This window comes from Mesoplodon mirus (assembly GCF_964341445.2).
Source record: "Mesoplodon mirus genome assembly, chromosome: 7".
NCBI lineage: Eukaryota > Metazoa > Chordata > Mammalia > Artiodactyla > Ziphiidae > Mesoplodon > Mesoplodon mirus.
The window spans coordinates 37,386,631-37,411,810 of record NC_138983.1 but is presented as its reverse complement, the minus strand read 5'-3'; the positions used below and the strand labels follow the sequence as shown (position 1 = coordinate 37,411,810).

Below are 25,180 nucleotides of genomic sequence, written 5' to 3'. Positions count from 1 at the left end.
GAGGAGGGGTAGATGACTTCCTGGAGGAAGTGGCACTAGAGGAGGGCTTCCAGAGGCATTTGGATAGTCAGGGTATATATTTTAGCATTTAGTGTGTGCCGAAGTAAGAGTTTCCTTGATCCGTATAGGGAGAAAGGCCCTCCAGATGGAGGAAACTTTGGGGGAACTGCAAGTATTTCTCTAGGTTTTGTGCAAAGGATATTTGGGGCAATAGACATGAGTTGCTATAATTCAAGGCAGGTTGTGCTAAGTCATGTAGTACTTACCATACAGTGCTGTGTTCTTAGAATAGGGGTCAGAACAATTAAAATTTTTTGTAAAGTAAGTCTCTGTATCTATAAGAAGTTCTTTTTTAAAAAAATTTTATTGAAGTATAGTTGATTTACAATGTTGTGTTAGTTTCAGGTGTACAGCAAAGTGATTCAGTTATACATAAATGTATATATTATTTCTTTACATTCTCTCCCATTATAGATTATTACAAGATATTGAGTATAGTTCCCTGTGCTATACAGTTGGTCCTTGTTGTTTATCTATTTTATATATAGTAGTATATATATTTTAATCCCAAACTCATAATTTATCCCTCCCCTACTCCCTTTGGTAACTGTAAGTTTGTTTTTTATGTCTGTGAGTCTATTTCTGTTTTGTAAATAAGTTCATATGTATAATTTTTTTTAGATTCCACATATAGACCTATGACATATGCCTATCAGAAGTGCTTGATTGTAAGCAGTGCAAAGTAACTTTGGCTAACTTAAGCAAAAGAAGAATTTATTGGAAGTACATTGGGCAGCTCACATATTAATGGGAAGGCTCAGAAAATGAGCAGGAACCTAGGTGAAGATATACTGGCAACTCGGGCAGGGGTAGGCTACTTGTCTTGTGATGATGGTGGCTACCATGGATACCACTGTTGCTCCTGGGCTCCTGGGGGTACTGTTACCACAGATACTTTATCAGCATCCTTTGTTTTTGTGTCATTTCCTCAAGATTCAAAGTCCTTGGTTGGAATATCAGTTGACTGGGCCTCGGTCCTCCTAACTGCTAGAACAGGGAGGGGACCTTTTGGCTTCTGTAATGGGAGGTAGACCCAGCTTCCAAGGCTCACACAGTGAGTTCAGGGTTCTCCAACACTATTAGTATTTAATTAGAGGTGATTGACTATCAGGGATATGATAGGTAGTAGTTGAAAGTTGAACCACCTAATTCTAAATTATTTTGCATTTCTGTAGTGTTATGAAAATAATGTACTAGTGCTTTTATTTATTTATTTTTATTAAAGTACAATTGATTTACAATGTTGTGTTAGTTTTTGGTGTACATCAAAGTGATTCAGTTATACATACATGTATGTATATATTCTTTTTCATATTCTTTTCTATTATGGTTTATTATAGGATATTGAATATAGTTCCCTGTACTATACAGTAGGACCTCATTGTTTATCTATTTTATATATAGTAGCGTGTATCTGATAATCCCAAACTCTTAATTTATCCCTCCCCCACCCCCTTTCTTAGTTTAGATGTCATATGGTATTTGCCTTTCTCTTTCTGACTTCATTTAGTATGATAATCTCTAGGTCCACCCATGTTGCTGCAAATGGCATTATTTCGTTCCTTTTTATGGCTGAGTAGTATTCCATTGTATATATGTACCACATCTCCTTTATCCATTCCTCTGTTGATGGACAGTTACGTTGCTTCCATGTCTTGGCTATTGTAAGTAGTGTTGCTATGAGCATTGGGGTGCTTGTATCTTTTCGAATTAGAGTTTTCTCTGGATATATGCCCAGGAGTGGGATTGGTGGGTCATACGATAACTCTATAGGCTTTTAAAACTAAATACTGGATTCTGGGTCTGCAGATACAGCTTCATTCTCCTCCTTACCCATACCCAAGCACCAATGAAGTCTCCATTGCTTAAAGAGACCAAACACTTTGGTGACTCAGCCCCTATGCTTCACCTTTACCTTTTTGGGCTTATCTTTCCTCACTAGCACCCTCTCTTCACCCTGAAGCAGATTAACATCCTCCTCCTTTTTTGCACTTCAGCTCCGGAGTCTCTTTCTCCTTGTCGTTTTAGCTCTGAATCACCTCTGTCAATCATCAGGTAGTAACGAATTACTCCTGAGCCTTCAAAGCTTTGTGTCCCTTTAATAGAGCACTTACTCTGAGATGAAGTTTGGATAGTTGGTGCCTGTTGTCTCCAGAATGGAATCAAAATATCTTAAGGCTAAGGGAGGTCTTACTCATTTCTTTGTTATTTATAGCTCACATCACAGGGCCCTGTTAAACTCAATTGTTACTTTAAAGGTTAAGCATACTTTCTGTATTTTGGTCCACACTGATACTATCTCAGAGATATTTTTAAATAAGCATTACAAAGTTAAACTTCACACAACTTTAAAGGTATTCGTCACAAATTGCACTTTGAGAGAGTCTAAATTAAATAGGTGTATTTATTTTTCTTGTTTTCTACAATGGATGGATTATTCCAGGGATTCAAATTGAAGTTCCATGCCCAGGAAGACCACATCTGTAGAGGCTGGGAATTTTAGAAATCTTCCCCACTCCCACCTCCTCCCCACACCCCCCATCTTAGGTTTCAAATAATGGTTACTTGGGAGAAAGGGAGTGAGAAGGTGTATTCAGGTGTGTGCCTTCAGTTTAGTGTTGGAGATCCCTGTTTGCTTTTTCAGTGTGTGTGCTGCGTGCAGGTGTTCATAGAGGGGGTGCCAGGACCTGTCTGCTTCCTTCAGGCCTCAGGTTCAAGAGTATGACTTGGCGACCCTAGGGAGGGAGCTTGGCTTCACATGAGGGCCTGTGAACAGACTACCCCTTATTTTTTAGGTACTGTCGTGGAGTCTCCACGCTCCCTTTAAAAACATTGTTTCTAGGGCATCTGTCTCCCTGAGCAGAGTATTCTACTCCCCGGAGAAACCTCCAGTTCTGCCAGAATCCGAAGGCTTGGCTTGGTTGCTTACATTTAACTTTGAGGCTGCTGGCGCACTCAGTAAATTCCTTAGCTCTTTGAAAAGGAAGGTAGAAGCCACAGAATTGTTTTGTTGCTTGTGGTTAATATCTCTGTTATAAGGTTAGAGGAGGTTATTCTAATCTTGACAGTGGAATTGTGTTTTTTTGTTTGTTTTTTTTTGTGGTACGCAGACCTCTCACTGTTGTGGCCTCTCCCGTTGCGGAGCACAGGCTCCGGGCGCGCAAGCTCAGCGGCCATGGCTCACGGGCCCAGGCACTCCGCGGCAGGCATGTGGGATCCTCCCGGACCGGGGCACGAACCCGTGTCCCCTGCATCGGCAGGTGGACTCTCAACCACTGCGCCACCAGGGAAGCCCAGTGGAATTGTTTTTAAAGGCATTAGGTGGTTTTGGCTTACAGAGAGCTGGCAGAAAGTCTTGCACTTGGGTGCAGTGACACCTGGGAGTTTTTTCACAGTGAGTGAAGGCCCCAGAGCATCACTGCCAGCTGCAAAGGGGAGAGCGAGTGCTTCCTCATCTTAGAGACCTGAGAGGGCCAGGGAATCATCGGGAACTCTCAGAGACTGGCTTTGAGGGGACCCTCTCATTAAACTTGGTTGTGGCATCATCCCAGAGGATATGCCAAGTTCTCCATCCGTCAGCAAGTAGTAAGGGAACATATACCTTATACAGAAAGTAGCAAGTACCCATATGGTGCCTTGTCTTCAAGCTTCACCAGGGCACTGGCACCAGCATATATATATATATATATATATATATATATATATATATATATATATATATATATATATTTATATATATATATATATATTTATATTTATTCACTGAAGTATAGTTGATTTACAATGTTGTGTTTAATTTCTGCTGTATAGCAAAGTGACTCAGTTATACATATGTATATTCTTTTTCATATTCTTTTCTATTATGATTTATCATAGGATATTGAATATAGTTCCCTGTGCTATACAGTAGGACCTTGTTTATTCGTCCTATATGTAATAGTTTGCATCTGCTAATCCCAAACTCCCAGCCCATCCCTCCCCCATCGCCCCTTCCCCTTGGCAACCACTAGTCTGTTCTGTATATCCGTGAGTCTGTTTTTGTTTTTTAGATATGTGCATCTACTTAATGGTTGAGTAGTATTCCATTGTATATGTGTACCACATCTTCTTTATCCATTCATCTGGCGATGGTCATTTAGGTTGTTTCCATCTCTTGGCTATTGTGAATAGTGCTGCTGTGAACATAGGGATGCATGTATCTTTTCGAATTAGAGTTTTGTCTGGGTATATGCCCAGAAGTGGGATTGTTGGATGCACCAGCCTATATTAAGTGACTACTGCAGACTACTAGGCAGTTGATGTTTAAGTGCTCAGTTGTGCGCTTTCGATCATAATTACCGTGGCCATTGGGGGAAGGCAGGCCACTGTAGGGGAGGTAACCTGAAGAGGTAAATGTATTGGGATGAACTTGAGAGGACTTGGGGAGGGCAGTGTGCAGTTAGAGGATGGCATTCCCAGCAGGGCCTTGGAGAATGAGGGTGGCATGTTCACAGGATGCTGGGATGCTGAGGGGACCAGCAGGACTGTTGGCAGCTAAAGGAGGGGGCCGAGTGTAGACAGCCTTGAAAACCGAACAGAATTTGAACTTGAAGCTGTAGCCGCTATGTTTATGTGCAAGGGAGTGGCATGCTGGCAGTGGAGTTTAATTAAGGACAGGTGATTCCCAGCTGTGTGAGTGCAGGACAATAGTGGGGTGACGGTTTGAATGTCCTGTGGTGTTTACACCGGAAGGAGACTCCTGAGCCTCTTATGTTGGTCTGTTTATGGATTCCGTATCTGATCTTAGGGAACAAATCAGTTACAGTGGAGGTGAAATAGATGAGCAGGTGACCAGGATTTGTTGTACCTCTCACCTCCCCCAGGAAACTCACTTCATTTTTACCTTAATTCATTTTTCCTTCAACAATGAGGCCTTTGTTATCCCTACTATGGAGGGAGGGAAAAAAGTCGTGTTCAGGGTCACATTACCTAAAGGCCTCTGGACAGTTACAAAGAAAGTGAGAGAGTAAAACCATAATAGGAAGGAAGTTTTCAGTGCTTTAGAAGCCAGCCAAAAGTAGTCATGCTCGTAGAGAGAGAAGCAAAGGATTCTTGTTGAGAAATGACATGCAGTTTTTGCAAAGAGAAAGGAACTATTCTTGTTGAAATGGGTCATCATCAGTATAAGGTAGAAACGTTGAACCCTCAGACTGAAATTACAGAATTTCACCCTCTGCCGAGCACAGCACAAACAAATGTCTAGCTTTATTTCAGGCAGGAGCCCTAGGGGCTGCAAGCCTCCTGCCCAGAGGGAGACCCTGGGCAGGTTTTCTATTGCTTCTGCCAGTTTCCCCACGCAGACTAAAGGTGTGTGAGCCATGGTCCTTAGTTGAAGGTTTGGGTTGAAAGTAGGTGACTGCAAGTTACTAAGTCAAGAGAAACCTACGTGGAAACGCTGAGAGGCAACTCCATGTACAGATTACATAGAAGCTGATTCCTTGGTCAGCTGTGGACTCCCCTAAAACCTGCACTGTCACTTAGGCGCTGGGCCCCAGCCAGGCCTCGCAGCGCTCACCGGGTAGGGGTGGTGTCCGGGCGTCTCCTGTGGTTTCTCACAGTTCTTGCTCCCAGGGCTGGAGACCTGCTAACAAGGAAAACCAAATTTCTGCTTGTGACAGGTATTGATGTCCAGTTTCTGATTTCAGAGATCCTTGACCCTGTTGGTTAGATTATATACCCTATGTTTTTACATAAGAAGAGACTCAAATCGTGCTACCAGAGTTCCTAACGAAGATCCTGCACTAGAACAGGAAGGGAAAGATTATGTGCACGTGGGACAGCGGATGGTGTCTCTCTTGCATTTTTGCTGTGTAGTCCAGGAATGTCGTGCCACCTCGTGATACACGTTATTGTCATCTTACCTTGTCTTACAGGTGAGGGAGCTGGAAGTGAAATGATTCCTTTCAGATGTGGCAGTGCTGGGATAGCTCACTCGGTTGTCTGTCGGCTCAGTGGAGTGATAATTCCTGGGCCTGGCTGTCCGTAGGGTCTGTCCTGATCATCTGCTCAGCCGGACTTCTCTCTGCACTTCCAAGGAGAGGGGGCAGGGTGGGAACGGAGGGAACGGAACTCTCGGTCAGTGTGTGGGCCACGGAGTCTTAGATGACTGTTCATATGGAGTTGGGCATCCTGTCCTTCAGTCTGCATAGGGGTGTGTGTGTGTGTGTGTGTGTGCGTGCATGCGCGTACGAAGAGCATTAGTTCTTTCTTAATACTGAGGCCTGCCGAAGAAATGGTGAGAGGTGGCGCATCTTTGGTGCCCTCTGAGCTTAGGCCCCTCCTTCCAGCTCTGCTCTCACTATAGCGCCCTGTGGCCTGGAGCCCTGGGGCCTACTCTCACTCAGCAGGCCATTGGATAAGGTGTGGAAAAGCAGTTTATACCAGTGTTGTGATGATAGGAATGGCTTACTGCAGGGTTCTTAACTGGGCTCCATGTTGAAAGCATGTATCTATGCATACACACATGCCCTACACACACCTTTGTACACCCATACATATACACATATATATTCTTAGGTAGGCCGCAATTTTATTGGCAGTTTACTCTCTGTTATCATTTAAAATTTTTAGTCACATGATTAGATGGTAGGGCCCAAAGAGTTGTAATCTGTTGGCATGTGCCATTCCTGACCCAGATCGTAAGAGAACACCACACTTTTTTTTTTAATTGAACTGACGTATAGTTGATTTACAATGTTGTGTAGTTTCAGGTGTATAGTAAAGTGATTCAGTTTATATATATATAAATATATATATTTATAAATATATATATAAATATATATATAAGTATATATATTTATAAATATATATATATATATTCTTTTTCAGATTCTTTTCCGTTATAAGTTATTGTAAGATATTGAATATAGTTGCCTGTGCTACACAGTAGGTCCTTGTTGTTTATCTATTTTATATATAGTAATGTGTATCTGTCACACTTTCTTTACTCAAGTGTATGGGTCCTCAACTCCTCCCTGGCTCTGATTTGGTGGTAGAGAGGCGGAGGGTGCAGAAGGTGTGTTTATGTTTTTTTGTTTCTTTGCCTGTGTGCACTGTTCTCCATCTAGCTTAGGGCTTCTCAGCGGTGGTTGCACATCGGAATCATATGAAGAGCCTTATAAAATACGCGTGCCTGGGCCCTTCCCCAGTGATTCTGATTGACTAGGTCTGGGTGAGACTGGGGTACTGGCATTGGCAACGTTCCCCAGGTGATCCTAACAGGTGGCCAAGTTGCTCTGTGCGTCTCTCCAACTTTCCACCAATATTTTCCACCTGCCTGAAGTAGAAGCCAGGCCAGGATTTGCCTTTGGATTCAGGCCATCGATGATTCCTAATTTTAGCCTTGACTTTTAGATTTATAGATGTAGAAGATGAGGCCCAGAAAGGGCTGAGTTTCTTTCCAGGGTAGTCCTTTGTGGGTTGGCCAAAAAGAGAACACTGACAGACACTGTCACAGGCATTGGAACTGTCATTTTAGGCTGATCTTTATATAGTATGTCATTCATACTCAGTTTTTATTCATCCTTAAGATCTAAGTCACAACTACATTATTTATTTTAACATTGTTAAGATAAATATTCTGGTTGTCAAAATCTTTTTTCTCTTTTTCTCTCTAGTCTAAACATGCTTATGATACATGTGAGCACGTGCGCAAATATTATTTCATGGGTTGAGGTAGAGAAACTCAGGAAGAAGTTGAGTAAATTTCCATCTTACAGCCTCTTAGAATAATTAGTTGCTTACTACTAGCTTTGGCCTTATGGGAAATGGGTAGATAACAATCCTAGCAAGAAACTGCAAATGACCTGTTTGAAGTGATGGCTATAAAACATGATTTTTCTTCTAATGGAATTATCTCTGGGGCAAGGATTCTTTTTTTTTTTTTTTTTTTTGCGGTATGCGGGCCTCTCACTGTTGTGGCCTCTCCCGTTGCGGAGCACAGGCTCCGGATGCACAGGCCCAGCGGCCATGGCTCACGGGCCCAGCCGCTCCGCGGCATATGGGATCCTCCCAGACCGGGGCACGAACCCGTATCCCCTGCATCGGCAGGCGGACTCTCAACCACTGCGCCACCAGGGAGGCCCAAGGATTCTTTTTTAATGTATTTTTATTACATCGCAGGAGAACAACCCATGTTATCATGCTCAGTGACAGCAGCATGACACTGTGTGATTCCGTATTTGTATGTACAAAGCTTAATGTATAAAATTAAACAGAAACATACCATAAGGCTAACAGCAGTTCTCTATATGATTGTATTATTGGTAATATATAATCATAAAAATGCATTTTCTTTCATTGTGAAAATCAGATACTGAAGTAGGATCAGCTTAAGCTCCTTGGCCTCTGTGCAGGTTTTCTCGACCTTTAGGCAGGGTTAGGCCCTTTGTCCTGAGCTCCCACTGTATCTAGAACAAGGCTTTGTTACAGCCAACGCTACCCTGCATCGTAACTGCCAGCCAACATGTCTGCTTCCTGCTGAATTCTGAGACTCCGGACGGCAGAGTTCTTGTCTTGTTTATCGCTATAGCATGGTGCCTGGCACTTAGAACATGCCAGGCACATGTTGACTAAATGTTGAAAGAATTTTTGTTGGAACTATAGACCAAAGTAATCAGATTTAATTCTGAGGCTTGCTGTTGCCCACTCCTTTTCGGGTTCCACAGTCAGTAACACAAGCATCTCAGATAATATTTTTCCTAAAAGCTTTGTACAACTCGGGTAAATTGCCACTGTGAAATGGGTGCTGCTTGGGTGTCTGGGTGGGAAAATTCCTTTGAGGGACATGGAGGCATCAGACAACTCTACCTAGTGGCATCCATCATTTGAGCATGCATCTACTTCCCTTACTGGGATTCCTTGCTCACCGTGCAACTTCCAAGTTGTAATTTGCCTTCTTGTGGAAATGTCAAAACAGTAAATGTGCTAGCTGGCCTGGAGGGCATAAGAGACTGTTCCCTCTGGCAGTTGTGTTTCTCATGGTAAATTAATGAATCGGCAAAATTTGGATTCTGATGACCCAGTGAGGTGCTGCCACCCTGTGAAGTCTCTTGGCATGCTTTGTACCATCTATCTTATCTCCACCAACAGTGGAGGATCAGAGGGGAGGGCTCATTGTCCAGAATGCCAGGGAAAGGATATCCAGGATGGAAGGGAAGCTGTCGAGGTAAACTTTGGACACACCTGGACAGCTGTGGACAAACCTTCAGGTTTGGGTACAAGAAAGTTTTCATATGGATTAATTCTACACATGATGAGGAGAAGACCAGGACAAACTATACAGTGATCCATTATAGTTACACATTAACGGAAAAGGCACTAAGATGTCCTTAGCCATTAACTCTCTAAATTGTTCTTCCTTGTATTTGTAACTAATCTAATTGATATTCATGTTTAGCTACCATATATATATGTCTATATATAGTTTTTAATAGAAAAGTCTTTTTATTTTTTTTGAACTTTTGAATTTTATTTTATTTATTTTTTTATACAGCAGTTTCTTATTACTTATCTATTTTATACATGTCAATCCCAATCTCCCAGTTCATCACACCACCAGCCCCACCCCCCGCTGCTTTCCCCCCTTGGTGTCCATACGTTTGTTCTCTACATCTGTGTCTCTACTTCTGCCCTGCAAACCGGTTTATCTGTACCATTTTTCTAGATTCCACATATATGCGTTAATATACAATATTTGTTTTTCTCTTTCTGACTTACTTCACTCTGTATGAGTGTCTCTAGATCCATCCATGTCTCTACAAACGACCCAATTTCATTTCTTTTTATGACTGAGTAATATTCCATTGTATATATGTACAACATCTTCTTTATCCATTTGTCTGTCGATGGGCATTTAGGTTGCTTCCATGACCTAGCTATTGTAAATAGTGCTGCAATGAACACTGGTGTGCATGTGTGTCTTTGAATTATGGTTTTCTCTGGGTATATTCCCAGTAGTGGGATTGCTGGGTCAGATGGTAATTCTATTTTTAGTTTCTTAAGGAACCTCCATACTGTTCTCCATAGTGGCTGAATTACATTCCCAACAACAGTGCAAGAGGGTTCCCTTTTCTCCACACTCTCTCCAGCATTTGTTGTTTGTAGATTTTCTGATGATGCCCATTCTAACTGGTGTGAGGTGATACCTCATTGCAGTTTTGATTTGCATTTCTCTAATAAGTAGTGATGTTGAGCAGCTTTTCATGTGCTTCTTAGCCATCTGTATATCTTCTTTGGTGAAATGTCTGATTAAGTCTTCTGCCCATTTTTAGATTGGGTTGTTTGTTTTTTTAATATTGAGCTGCATGAGCTGTTTATATATTTTGCAGATTAATCCTTTGTTGGTTAATTCATTTGCAAATATTTTCTCCAATTCTGAGTGTCGCTTTTTGTCTTGTTTGTAGTTTCCTTTGCTTTGCAAAAGCTTTGAAGTTTCATTAGGTCCCATTTGTTTTTATTTCCATTACTCTAGGAGGTGGATCAAAAAAGATTTTGCTCTCATTTACGTCAAAGAGTGTTCTTCCTGTTTTCCTCTAAGAGGTGTATACTGTCTGGCCTTACATTTAGGTCTCTAATCCATTTTGAGCTTATTTTTGTGTATGGTGTTAGGGAGTGTTCTACTTTCATTCTTTTACATGTAGCTGTCCAGTTTTCCCAACACCACTTATTGAAGAGACTGTCTTTTCTCCATTGTATATCCTTGCTTCCTTTGTCATAGATTAGTTGACCATAGGTGCGTGGGTTTATCTCTGGGCTTTCTATCTTGTTCCTTTGATCTATATTTCTGTTTTTGTGCCAGTACCATATTGCCTTGATTACTGTAGCTTTGTAGTATAGTCTGAAGTCAGCGAGTCTGATTCCTCCAGCTCCGTTTTCTTCCCTCAAGACTGCTTTGCTATTCGGGGTCTTTTGTGTCTCCATACAGATTTTAAGATTTTTTTGTTCTAGTTATGTAAAAAATGCCACTGGTAATTTGATAGGGATTGCATTGAATCTGTAGATTGCTTTGGGTAGTATAGTCATTTTCACAATATTGATTCATCCAATCCAAGAACATGGTATATTTCTCCATCTGTTTGTGTTATCTTTGATTTCTTTCATCAGTGTCTTACAGTTTTCTGCATACAGGTCTTTTACCTCCTTAGGTAGGTTTATTCCTAGGTATTTTATTCTTTTTGTTGCAATGCTGAATGGGATTGTTTCCTTAATTTCTCTTTCTGATCTTTCATTGTTAGTGTATAGGAATGCCAGAGATTTCTGTGCATTAATTTTGTATCCTGCAACCTTACCAAATTCATTGATTAGCTCTAGTAGTTTTCTGGTGGCATCTTTAGTATTCTCTATGTATAGTAGCATGTCATCTGCCAACAGTGACAGTTTTCCTTCTTCTTTTCCAATTTGTATTCCTTTCATTTCTTTTTCTTCTCTGATTGCCGTGGCTAGGACTTCCAAAACTACGTCGAATAATAATGGCGAGAGTGGACATCCTTGTCTTGTTCATGATCTTAGAAGAAATGCTTCGGTTTTTCACCATTGAGAATGATGTTTGCTGTGGGTTTGTCGTATATGACCTTTATTATGTTGAGGTAGGTTTCCTCTATGCCCACTTCCTGTAGAATTTTTATCATAAATGGGTGTTGAATTTTGTCAAAAGCTGTTTCTGCATCTATTGAGATGATCATATGGTTTTTACTCTTCAATTTGTTAATGTGGTATATCACATTGATTGATTTGCGTATATTAAGGAATCCTTGGGGGCAAGAATTTTAATTAAAAAAAAAATAGCCTGACTCTTTCCCCAGAGTAAACTAAGTTACTTTTGCCAGAAAGAGCCTTCAACTTGGTGCCCACGCAGAGAAACGAGTGCAGAGAGGAAAGACAGCCCAGACCCATCCCACTGAGTGTTCCCACGATGTTGTAGATGCCAGATCGGTGTCGCCGTTGTGGTATCTCATGTTCAGTGACTGTAGAATTCAACACAGTGTCACGTTTAATTGAAACAGGAAGCACACTCCTCTTTGAGTGTGAAGCAGATACAGAGGAGCTGAAAGGTCAGTGCCTGGCAGAGGGCCAGAACCCATGACCCAGGCTCACACTGCCACACGAGGCTCCAGAACCCTCAGAGTGGGGCTGAGCACTCTGTCCTGGGTTGGGACAGGCCCTTGCTAACACATGGTCTGGCAAAATGACCACCCCTCTCTGCATCTTTCATACATTCCAAGAGACAGCTGCCCTTCCCCTTTTAGTTTTCCTTTTCTGGCCTCCCTGCCTCCCTCCTTTCTGTCCCCCACGTTGACCTTTCCAAACTTGGTGACTTGTCCAGTTCCTCAGGGGACTTGATTTCTGCCAGTGTTTCTGCTGCTGCCCTTGGAAGTAGGTTGTGAGAAAGGGTCCCTGACTTCACTCAGCGTGTCTTGAAAATTGTTATTGTGACCTTACGGGTCATTTTGGTGGGTGGCTAGACTTGTGATGATTCTGAATAGTAACTTTGGAATTTTATGAATCGAAAAGACAGAGCTGCCACTGCCAGTGGAAATGTGTGTGGGAGAACAGCTAGTGTGACTCACACGGCAAAGAGGGAGAGGAGGACTTCATTGGCACTAATATGCACTTTGCTTTCTGCCCCCAGGTCCCCCTCCTGCCTGTTACAGCCCCAGTAGTCCCATCCAGATTCTGGAAGACCCCAACTACTTTTTCCCAGACTTTCAGCTCTATTCTGGGAGGCATGAAGCATCTTTGACGGTGGAGGCAAACAGTAGCATCAGGGAAAAAGTTGGTAAGTTCTTTTATTGGCACTTGTGTTGGAAAAGCAGAACAATCTTATGTTTCTCATTTTTCACTCTTTTGCATAATTTTTTCTCTATCCTTGTTTTAAATATCAGCATATTGGATTATTGGTTGTCTCTGTATTGGTAGGTGCCTTATTTTTAATGTTTGGTAAACATTAACAAGGTTTTAATTGACTGTTTTACTATAATATGTGACCCTCTCAACAGAGTTCCTAAGTACGTAGGAACTTCAGAATTATACCATTTATGCCCTCATTTTCTTCTAATTCCTAAATATTCTTCTGTATTCTTTCCCAGAATCTTTCATTCCTTTTTTTCTTCTCTGCTTTCATTTTTACCTCTTTTTGCAAATGATTCAGAAATTCAGAGAAATTCAAAACTATAGTCGTGAAGGAACTGCTTCCTTTGTAAAAACTTTCTGCCTATTTTTGAGGGTTTATGAGATTGGTTAAACCATGAAAAGGAATCTTCTAAACCACTTTAAAGAAGATCTCAGGGTTCTTGCCAAATGTGCTTATGAAAAGGAACTTCAGTAGTTTTCATGCTTAATGAGGCACCATTCCTTTTATTACTCATCCAAAAAAATCTTTTTCCTTTGGATATATATTTTTATTTGAATTTTTATTCATTTTATTTTAAAATGTTGATTTTTATTTGAATTTGCTTGTTTCATTAAGCCCTGAAGGTAAGGACTGTCCACTTCATTCTCCTAACCCCAGCACCTATCAGAATGCCTGAATATAACAGGTTGGCAGTTGTTATTTGTAGAGTGAGTGATGGCTCAACTCAACCGACACTGTTAATCACTTTCCTAGCATTGTTCATCACTTATTACAATTATTGGCAATTCATCTTGTGTGGACTTTCAATGATCTGTTTTTTTTGTTTAAAATTTTTTGTTGTTGAACTTCTGGTTTAAATATCAGTTACTGTACACCTTCTCTGAAGGTGAGGAATAAGTTTGAATTTACTCCACATGCCATCCTGTGAGGCAGATATGAAGCCTGACCATTATACAGAGCAGAGAGGTTCAGAGAAGCCAAGTAATTTGCCTGAGGTCACAGAGGTGCGATTTTGGGGTCGATCAGAGTTGAGCTTCAGGAACCAGTCTGTAAAGTTCTTTACTTGGCAATTATTTTTTCTCTTATTTTTTTTTAACCACATTTTAAGTTGAAGTATGGTTAGTTTACAGTGCTATGTTAGTTTCAGGTGTACAGCAAAGTGATTCAGTTATTTGTATATCTATCTATCTATTCTTTTTCAGATTCTTTTCCATAATAGGTTATTATAAGATACTTAATATAGTTCCCTGTGCTATACAGTAGGTCCTTGTTTTTTTATCGCTTTCATGGACAGTAGTGTGTATATGTTAATCCCAAACTTCTAATTTATCCCTGCCCCCCACAATTCTTTCCTGAATGCCTTCTGTATATTGGGGTAGTATTCTAGGCACTGGGTATACGGCATGTGAACGTAACAGATAAAACTCTCTGTTCTCTGGTGCTTGAATTCTAGTAGACAAATACAGATAAATACAGTGTTGATCAAAAGGAGGAGAGGCCAGAGGCAAGAGATATTAGGCTGCTCAGGACATTTAGACAACTGGTTAGGGGACTGGAACCCGGGGAGTAGCTGAGGGCATGGAAGCTGGGGCTGCAGTCTTTGCTGTTACAGAGACACTCAAAGTGTCATCTACGGTCGCCTTTTCTCATATTTTATTTTTTTATTTTTTTATTTTTTATTTTTTTCGGTACGCAGGCCTCTCACTGTTGTGGCCTCTCCCATTGCGGAGCACAGGCTCCGGACGCGCAGGCTCAGCAGCCATGGCTCATGGGCCCAGCCGCTCTGTGGCATGTGGGATATTCCCGGACCAGGGCATGAACCCATGTCCCCTGCATCGGCAGGCGGACTCTCAATCACTGCGCCACCAGGGAAGCCCTTTCTCATATTTTAATACTGAAAAGTGTAAGAGGGATGTAATCCTTGACAGAATCCCTTGCCCAAAGAAGACAATAAACCCAATGACATATGTCTAGGTAGATACACATGTATATGTGTATTTCTATATCTTGTAAGCATATCACACCACCTTCATTTTTTCTCATTTCACTTATCACACCACCTTCATTTTTTCTCATTTCACTGTGGACTGAAAAGTGCTTGGCACTTGATTAAACGTAGGGAGCAAAGGAGACAAAAGGATCAAAATTGAATCTGAAATTTCTATCTGGTTGTCTCTGATGAGGATGCCATTCAGAGAAAAAAAAAGGCAACCTTGGGGAAGAAAAACAGTTTGGGGGAAAGTGATGTGTCCTGTGCATATGTAAAAACAAAGAACCATCACTACAGGGAATTGTAAGAGTGAAGGCTGCTATCTCTAAGGCTGCTTATCTCTAAGGGGCTAGTTCAGCTCCCTCTATTGACAGGGGAGGATGTTGAGCTCTAAGAGAGCAAGTGATTTGCTCAAAGTCTTGCCAGTAGTAAGTAGTAGAATTTTTGTTATCCTAACACTATAAATGTCCTCAATACACTACTTCTTAGTACAATTGTGAAATGGGGTGAATTATATATTTCATGGTGCTCAGATATTCTTTTACTGGTTACATGTTTGACCCCCATTACATGCAGGCACTGAGTTGTATGCTAGGGATACCCAGATGAGGAGGCAAGATCTTTGCTCTTAAGGAGTTTAGAGTCTGTGTACATGAGTGATTGCCATCTGTTGTGATGACTGCTCTAAGGGAGGTATAGTAATGGAGCCCAGACATTGGAGAAGGAGGGCTCAAGCCTGCTGGGCTACAGCAGGAAGGGTTCTACTCAGAAGGTAGCTTTGGAGCCATCACTCACAGCATGTCTAGGAATTTCCCAAGAAGGGTGTGGTGAGATGCATCTTTCTAGGCAGAGGGATGGATGGGAGCAAAGTCCTGGAGGCCAGAGAGAGCAAGCATGTCTGGGAACTTCTCAGGGTATTGCTGGAACTTGAACTCCAAGGGGTTGCCGGTGAGGGGGCCAGTGATGGCATGAAATGTTGCTGGATGGACAGAGCAATGCCTGCTACACCCTATGATGGATTGTCAGTTTCATCCTATAATTAATTGTTGAGGAATTTTGTGCAGAGGAGTGGTATGATTAAGTTTTCCGGTTTGAACAATCTTAGGGCAGTGGGGAAGATAAGTTGGAGTCTGAGGGGGTGGGTTTGGAAGTGGAAAAGAGACTAGTGTCAGAGAAATAGATGAGGGGGCTCTTGGAATGGTTTGGGTATGAGGCTCCATGGGCTTGTCATGCGGAATGAACACAGATTTCGTTGTGGAATGAGTCGGATCCTGGATCTGTCTCTTCCTACCTCTGCGACCTTGGTGATTTACCTTCTCTAAACCTCTCTCCTTATCTGTAAGATGGGGCAATTAATACCTGCCTCATGTGATTGTATGTGAACTAAACTAAATAAAGGAGGGAATTTAGTACAATACCTGGCACATCATATGCTCCTTAAAAATGGTTTTTGTGGTTGTACTGTGGTTATTGATAATGAACTTGGAGACCGGCAGGGGAATAAAGGGGAGAGTTGGGAGAGATGTTTCATTTCGGAAGTAGAATTCACAGGCAGGCGCTGACCAGATGTCGGGGGTAAGGGAGAGGAAGGAATTTTGGAAAACTCTCAGGTTTCTGGCTTGGCAAAGAGTAGACGAGGCAGGGATCCAGGGGTTGTTTGGATGGGCTGAGGAAGACACGTTGAGTTTGGAGGACCTGTGGGCCATCGGCTGGTGGTTGTAAATGGATGGGCCATGGGTCAGTAGGTTCAGACGAGTGGTGGATGAGATGAGAATCTGTCGAAGTGAGGGTGGGTGAGTGCTCAGGGCAGAGCTGTGGGAAAGAATTTAAGGGGCAGGTGGAGAAAAGGGAGCCAGAGATGGAGTGTACGGAGAAGCAGCAGGATCCTGAACCATGAGAGGGGGTGGCCTGGATGCTGAGTGAGGAGAGCATTTCAGGAGGTGGGTGATCAACATGCTAGATGCTTCAGAAAGGTTAGGCTGGAAAGTTCTCCCTGGGAATGATTGCTAATCAGAGCGGTAGGGAGGGCAGTGGACGGCACGTTCGGAAAGTGGAGATGGCCACTTTCCGTATCGATTGCTTTCTGAGGACGATTAGAAGGGGAGGAGAGATGCAGGGTGGCACTTAGAGGTTTATGTAGAGCCATGAAAAGATGGTTTCTTTTTGTTTGGTTCTGAGTTTTGCTTGTTTTTTTCTTTTTCTTTTTTTTTTAAGATGGGAAAGACTTGACCTGTTTATATGATGAAGAGAAGGGGTCGGTGGGGAGCTTAAAGGAAAGAGAGGGCTTGAAGGCCTGAGCAAGGTCTAGGAGGAAACAGTAGGCAAGGGAAGGGAGAGTAGTAGAGACACTTTGATTTGGAGAGATGCTTCCATGAGAAACTGTAGGGTAAATGGGAGTGACGGTGTATTGGAAATCTTTAAATGCCTCTGTCATTAGAAAGTTGGTTATCCACCATGTATGTCCAGACCTATATCTGCGTGGAACAGCCTGACATCTTTTTCCTATGTTTACCTTCTAGTTGAGGATCCTCTTCGTAACTTCCACCCGCCGAACTTCCCGAGGATCTCAGAGGTGGAAATGAGAGGTTCCGAGGATGCGGCAGCTGGAACAGTGTTACAGCGGCTGATCCAGGAGCAACTGCGCTATGGTACCCCGACCGAGCACATGAACTTGCTGGCCATTCAGCACCAGGCCACAGGGAGTGCAGGACCAGCCCACCCCACAAACAACTTTTCTTCCACGGAAAACCTCACTCAAGAAGACCCACAAATGGTCTACCAGTCGGCACGCCAGGAACCGCAGGGTCAGGAACACCAGGTGGACAACACGGTGATGGAGAAACAGGTGCGGTCCACGCAGCCTCAGCAGAACAACGAGGAACTGCCCACATATGAGGAGGCCAAAGCGCAGTCCCAATTCTTCCGGGGGCAGCAGCCGCCGCCGCAGCAGCAGCAGCAGCAGGGGGCTGTGGGTCATGGCTACTACATGGCCGGGGGTGCCAGTCAGAAGGCGCGGACTGAGGGCAGGCCCACGGTGAACCGCGCCAACAGCGGACAGGCGCACAAGGACGAGGCGCTGAAGGAACTCAAGCAGGGCCACGTCCGCTCTCTCAGTGAGAGGATCATGCAGCTGTCATTGGAGAGGAATGGTGCAAAGCAACACCTCCCTGGCCCAGGGACTGGAAAGGGGTTCAAGGCAGGAGGGGGGCCCTCCCCAGCCCAGCCTGCAGCTAAAGTGCTGGACCCCCGAGGTCCTCCACCCGAGTACCCCTTCAAGACCAAGCAAATGATGTCCCCGGTGGGCAAGACCCAGGAGCATGGACTTTTCTACAGTGACCAGCACCCGGGGATGCTCCACGAGATGGTCAAGCCTTACCCTGCTCCCCAGCCTGCGAGGACAGAAGTGGCCGTCCTGAGGTACCAGCCACCCCCAGAGTATGGGGTAACGAGGTGATTATCAAGCCTAGAAGTTTTTTATTTTAATTAAAAAAAATTTTTTTTATTGAAGTATAGTTGATGTATATTATATGTTATAGGTGTACAGTATAGTGATTCACAATTTTTAAAGGTTATACTTCATTTATAGTTATTATAAAATATTGGCTGTATTCCCCATGTTGTACAATATATCCTTGAAGCTTATTTTATACCTAATAGTGTGTACCTCTTAATCCCCTGCCCCTACATTGTCCCTCCCCCCCTTCCCTCTCCTCACTGGTAACCACTAGTTTGTTCTTTATATGTGTGAGTCTGCTTCCTTTTTGTTGTATTCACCAGTTTGTTGTATTTTTTAGATTCTACATGTAAGTGATAACAGACAGTATTTGTCTTTCTCTGTCTGACTTATTTCACTTATGATAATCTCTAGGTCCATCCATGTTGCTGCAAATGGCATTATTTCATTCTTTTTTAAAAAATAAATTTATTTATTTATTTACTTATATTTATTTTTGACTGTATTGGGTCTTCGTTGCTGCACATGGGCTTTCTCTAGTTGTGGCAAGCGGGGGCTACTCTTTGTTGCAGTGCACGGGCTTCTCATTGCAGTGGCTTCTCTCTCGTTGTGGAGCACGGGCTCTAGGCGGGTGGGCTTCAGTAGTTGTGGCACGAGGGCTCAGTAGTTGTGGCACACGGGCTTAGCTGCTCCGCGGCATGTGGGATCTTCCCGGACCAGGGCTCGAACCCGTGTCCCCTGCATTGTCAGGTGGATTCCCAACCACTGTGCCACCAGGGCAGCTCCTATTTCATTCTTTTTTTATGGCTGAGTAATATTCCATTGTATATATATGCCACATCTTTATCCATTGATCAGCTGATGGATACTTGTGTTGCTTCCATATCTTGGCAATTGTAAATAATGCTGCTGTGAACATTGGGGTGCGTGTATCTTTTCAAATTAGTGTTATTGTTTTTTTTTGGATATATACCCAGGAGTGGAATTGCTGGTTCATATGGTAGTTCTATTTTTAGTTTTTTGAGAAACCTCCATACTGTTTTCCATAGTAAGCCTAGTGGTTTAATTCATGTTTTTAGCACTCATTATTTTCAAGGCGTGTTAGGTTTTTGTCGTCGTTTTTTTTTCTTGTGCATAATATTTAATGAGCAGCATTTTGGCCAAAATATGCAGAGTGAAACAGAAAAGAGGGCAATTGGGTATTTTCTCCAAATGTAACAGAAGGCAGCGGGGGATTTATGCGTTTAAGGGAGGAACCTCCATTGCTGGCCATCCTTGGGAGCTCAGCCCAGTGGCCTGGCAGAGCAGCAATTTTCCTGGCTGGCTTTGTGGAGCGTGTCCAAACTCCTGGAACATATTATTACCATGGGGTTTTATAGAGTCTTTCTTCATTGTAGATTTTAAAGGAAAATGTAGTCTGAATTCTAGAACAGAGGAGTTAAAGGGACCATAGAAATCATATAGCCCCACCCCCGTATTCAACAGATGAGAAACTAAATTCCCACAGTACTCGACTCTGAGGCAACTGGAGCAAGGCTCAAGTATTCTGACTGTCAAAGCCTTATTCCTCCATTGCCTTAATTCCTCCTACATCTGTTGATGGATTCAACAACACTTACTGAGTGTGTATTCTGTGCAACCCTGTACTTGGTCCAGAGATAACGATATGGTTCCTACCCTCAAGGTCCTTCCAGCATCGTCTTGGGGGAAACCAGCATCTTAACAGATCCTCGTGGTGCAGTGTGCTGTTTTAGGATAGAAATATGCAGAGAGCATTAGGGCTCCAGAGAGGGTAGTGTGACTCACAGCTGTAGGGCTTAGGGAGAGCTTCACAGAGGAGGTGACCTTTGAGTTGGGTCTTGAAGAATAAATAAGAGTTGTGGGGTAGAGATGAAGTAGCAGTAGGTACTATGCAGGGGAGATGCCATTTCTTCAGACAAAAAGGTTTGGAGGTTTTGTCTGGCATGAGCTGCAATAATGCAGAGCACTGGTGGGCTAAGAAGTAGCAGAAGGTGTGTTTGGACAGGGAAGTTGAGACCAGTTGGTGAAGGTCGTTGAGTGTCATACTAAAGAGTTCAGAATTTATCCATAAACAACTAGGAGAACCAGTGTTTTTCAATAGATACTATGTTGATGTTTACTAGGCTGACTTCCATGGCAGCGAAGGATGAATTAGAGGAAGGGGATACTGGAGGCCAGGAGGGCCTCAGGGACCAGGTCAATTGTCTAGATGAAACTTGGTGAGGGTGACCTAGGTTTGAGGCCATAGGTATAGGGGAGCCTTATATGCTAAGAGAAATAGAATTGATATCATTTAATGATTGATTAGCTGTGGATGTTGAGGAAAAATAGGGCAGCTGGAAATAAGGCAATTGGAAAACAAACTTTCAGGAGAGAAACTGGGTCTGGAGATACACATTTGGGAATCGCCAGCATTTAGATGTTTCTGAGCTTGCTCTGCTCAGGGAGAGCATGGAGCAGTGGGAAGAGAAGACAAGTGGCCACTGCCTATCATGGATATGTCTTCATTCTCACCAAAGGCTTTATTCATCTGTTTCTAAATCAAATGAGCTGAGATTTCCCTGTGCCACCCCAATGGCAGTGTGCAGGGCATACTTTGGCTGTACATCTTGCAAAAAGGGAGTGACTGGGCCTTGGCAGAGAGAGTGATCTGGCTGATCGGCCTGCCACTTACTTCCCAGCTGCTGACGCATTTCCCTGCGTTCGGTGGGGGATGGCAGCTGTGAAGCACTATACCAACCTTTAGGCCCCTGACAGGCAGCAGAACTCAGTGGGCACAGTCTGATCCCACTGGGGAATCAAGATGGGGCCTGGGAGGGCTCTTATTCTTACCCTTTTATGGTTCCTTAAGCCAGGGAGAAATTTAAACTTAAAAACTATCAGGTTTGAAGAAGAAAAATAAATCTTCAAATCTCTGGTTTTTAGAACATTGATTTGTCAGAGTTAAGTAATCCATGATGTTTATCCCAGAATCATATCAGAGTTTGGTTTGTGATAGTTCACATTTGTTTAAGTCAGCCTCTAGAGCCTGATAGAAAGTGAAAATATCCCCAGACGAAGTCTCCTTCCTTCTGCTTGGCTTTATTCTTTGTTAAATGGCAATGCATAAAGTGGATCATTTTGCTTTTTGTCATTTGGCAGTATATGTGCTGTGAGTGGGAGACACGGTAAGGGGAGGAGGGAAGCTCTTCCTGGAGGGCTACCCAGTTATTGGTGGGTGGTGTCATTTGTCTCAAAATTATGAAGTCAAAAAGAAGAAGAAATGTATGAAGGATTTGACCTGATTGCCAGGCTTGACAGCTGGGTCCACATGACACATCAAAATGTCCCAGAAGACGTAATAGACAGGCCATTGAGGCTGGGCCGCAGGGCTACAAGGCGCCTTTGTGAGCCTGGCCACGCCTAGCCAGCATGACTCCAGCAGTGCAGCCTTTGGCCGACAGGGTAAACAAAGTTGCGTCCACACCAGCCCTGTTTCAGACACCTTCAGTGTGGCCTGAGCTCCAAGGGTTGGATCTGAAGTTCAGCAGTGTGTGATGTTCAAGTTATCTTTGACCCACGAGAAGAGGAGGGCTCTTTTTTTGTGTGTGTGTGTGGTCCGCGGGCCTCTCACTGCTGTGGTCTCTCCTGTTGCAGAGCACAGGCTCTGGATGCACAGGCTCTGGACGCGCAGGCTCAGCGGCCATGGCTCATGGGCCCAGCCGCTCCGCGGCACATGGGATCCTCCCGGACCAGGGCACGAACCCGTGTCCCCTGCATCGGCAGGCGGACTCTTAACCACTGCGCCACCAGGGAAGCCCCAGGGCTCCTTTTAATTTCACTGACACATTCCCTTATGCTTAACGGGTTATCAGTTTGTCATTAATAGTGATGGTTTGGGAAGCTGCAGGCTGTTGGGTCAATACGTCATAGACTCTTCTGAGTCAGAGAGACTCAGTAATTTCAGACTCTTCTGAGTCTGACTGAGATGACTGGGTCCACATCCAGGCCGCGTGCTGCAAAAACGGCCTCAGTATGTTGTGAATGTTCAGTGTTCTGATCCAACCCATCAAGCTGTCGAGACTTCAGTTCTTTTTGCCTAGAGGTGGAAAGGTCCAAAGAGCATAGAGCTTAAGATAAGATGAGGAAGAACTTGGAGTTCTTTTGCCTTCATTACTGAGTCACCATAGCTTACAAATTCTCTTAACTGCTCTGATCTGCTAACGATGGGAGATGTGGTGGGTTATGGACTCCTTTTGTGGGAAACCCCATGGAGAGACCACCAGTCAAGGTGTACTTGACTTGCACACCTTGGCCTTTTTCGTGAGTGTGCTAGTGACGCTGGGGAGAGGGAGGGACTACGGCGACTTGGCCCTACTGAGGTGGCTGGTGGGGACCTCCAGGGACCATGAGCGGCCATGGATAGAGACTCTGGTTTTGTTCCTGCCCCTTCCTCCGTTTCCTTCAACCTGAAGGTGGAAATGGATATAAATAGGGACAAGGTGAGAATTGGACAGGTTGTTCTATGGAGAATTAGGCTTTAAAAAAAAATAAAGAAAAGGAAGAATTTGGATATTAACTCTGACACATTTTGTGGAAACAGCACTTCTAAGAGTTGTGACTTGGCTTACGCAGTCTGTACCGTTAATGGAAGTGAATGCACGAATGAATACCAGTGGATGATCTGATTTTCATCAAAGCAGTTTGGAGCACATTTGTCAAATGTATGTTTGTTTTCCAAAGAAATCTGTCCATATTTCCAAAAGTGGAAACTAAAGATGCTAAAAAAGTATTTAAAGTATCCTACTTTCTTAATACAACCACTGTTAACATTTTTCCTGTACAAATTAATTTTTTCACATGTTGTAATCATAGATGATATTCCATTTAGTATCTTAGCTCTTTTTAGATAGTATTGTATTACAAGTTTTTTTCTACAATGTTTGTTTTCATAACCATCCTTTCTATTGCTGCATATTTCATAAATTATATCATTTACATCTTTTTCTCTATAAATAGTATAGAGACCATCATCATGCACATTGAATTTTCCATATTTTAGTTTACTTATTTAGGCATCATTATTTAGAAATGAAATTACTGGATAAATTTTAGTTAAATATTTAATGACTTCTGATACCAGATAACTTTATGAAAATATTATAGTGCCTGTTTCACTGCCCTATGACCAACATTAGTCATTATAATTACAAAGACCTTGCTAATGTAATAGGCAAATTGTGTTAATTTTTAATTTTCATTTGCAATTATTAGCTTGGTTAATTTTGGGGGGGCGTGTATTTGACTAGTTAGATTGATTTGATTTTGAAAATTGGCCCTTGGTATTTTTGTGTTCATATGATCTGTATATTTTCATGGCTTCAGAATAAACTAAAACCTGTTTTCTCTAATACGCGCTCTGATTTTCCAGTTTCTGGAGCTCCATCTCCACCCTTCTCAGGTAACAATGGAACAGAGGCAGTAGTAGCACAGGCCTCTGAGTGCTTGCTGTGTGCCAGGCACGGTGTGGGTCATCCTCCTCCATCTTCAGAACAGTTCTGGGGCTTCCCTGGTGGCGCAGTGGTTGAGAGTCCGCCTGCCGGTGCAGGGGACACGGGTTCGTGCCCCGGTCCGGGAAGATCCCACATGCCGCGGAGCAGCTGGGCCCGTGAGCCATGGCCGCTGAACCTGCGCGTCCGGAGCCTGTGCTCCGCAGCAGGAGACGCCACAACGGTTAGAGGCCCGCGTATCGCAAAAAAAAAAAAAAAAAAAAATTCCACCAGCTAAACATGTGTTTTGAATACCAGCATTAAAACTCAGGAGTTTGTACAATTTTTAAGCTGAATTATGGCTGGATGAGCCAAATAAAATGCCCTGTTTATTGTGAGAAGCAACTCTGCAGTGTGGGAATTTCAAAAGGCTAGGGTCAAGTTCAGATTACTTTCTCAGGAAATCTAACACAGTTCCAGCAGCAATGCATTAAATGAGTGGCTTCTCCAAACAAGAGGATTATCCATACGCATCCTGCATAGCAATAATTTTGATATTAGCTTACCCAAGACCCTAGTCTCAATTTGAACATTTATGAGTCTCGTGTCTGCACCACCAAAGGGATCCAGGTGGGAAGGCTGTGGGTTTGGGAAAAGAAGATTTGAGGGGTTTTGAGTCCTGGCTCTCCCACTTTGTAGCAAATTGAATAAGTTCTCAGAGACTCAGTTTCCTTATCTGCAATCAACTTACAGCTGATTTTTCCTAAAACTAACTGATTTTCTTCCTTACATAAATGAAGCATGTTCATTGTAGAAAATCTAGAAATATAGATAACTCCCACTTCCTCCACTCCCTAAAATAAAAAAGAAGGAAAATAGAAATTACCTGCAGTCCCATTATCCAGCCGTAACCATTGTTAAATACTCCGTTCACTGTTGCTTTGAGGGTTAGAAAATGATAAGAAAATACTCTAAGTTGGAAATCTCTAGGTAAATAAGAGGTATTTTTATTGAGTGAGAAGTCTTAAAATTTGAACCTCTTCACAGCCAAGAAGCCCTTTGTTATCTTCATCTCATTTTAAAATTCTTTTATTTTATTTTGTTTACTGTCTCTGATTATTAGAATAACAGTGCTGATTTTTTTGGCTTATCTTTATTTTCTAATTTTTCTCATTTTTTTGCTTATCTTTGTTTTTTAATTTTTCTCTATTTTCTAATTTTTCTATAACATATATTACTTAGTGAAATTTTTTTTTTTTTTTTTTTTTTTTCCGTACGCGGGCCTCTCACTGTTGTGG

The 25,180-nt window shown here is 42.8% G+C and overlaps 1 protein-coding gene across 2 annotated transcripts in view; it reads left to right on the top strand.

Annotated features, from left to right (window-relative positions):
- AMOTL1 (angiomotin like 1) overlaps positions 1-25,180 on the top strand; it is a 103,266-nt gene that overhangs the window by 22,184 nt on the left and 55,902 nt on the right. For both annotated transcript variants that reach the window (XM_082627834.1, XM_082627833.1), the window contains exons 2-3: positions 12,728-12,874; positions 17,459-18,389. In XM_082627834.1, the coding sequence (XP_082483960.1) occupies positions 12,728-12,874; positions 17,459-18,389 (1,078 nt within the window). The remainder of the gene's footprint in view (positions 1-12,727; positions 12,875-17,458; positions 18,390-25,180) is intronic.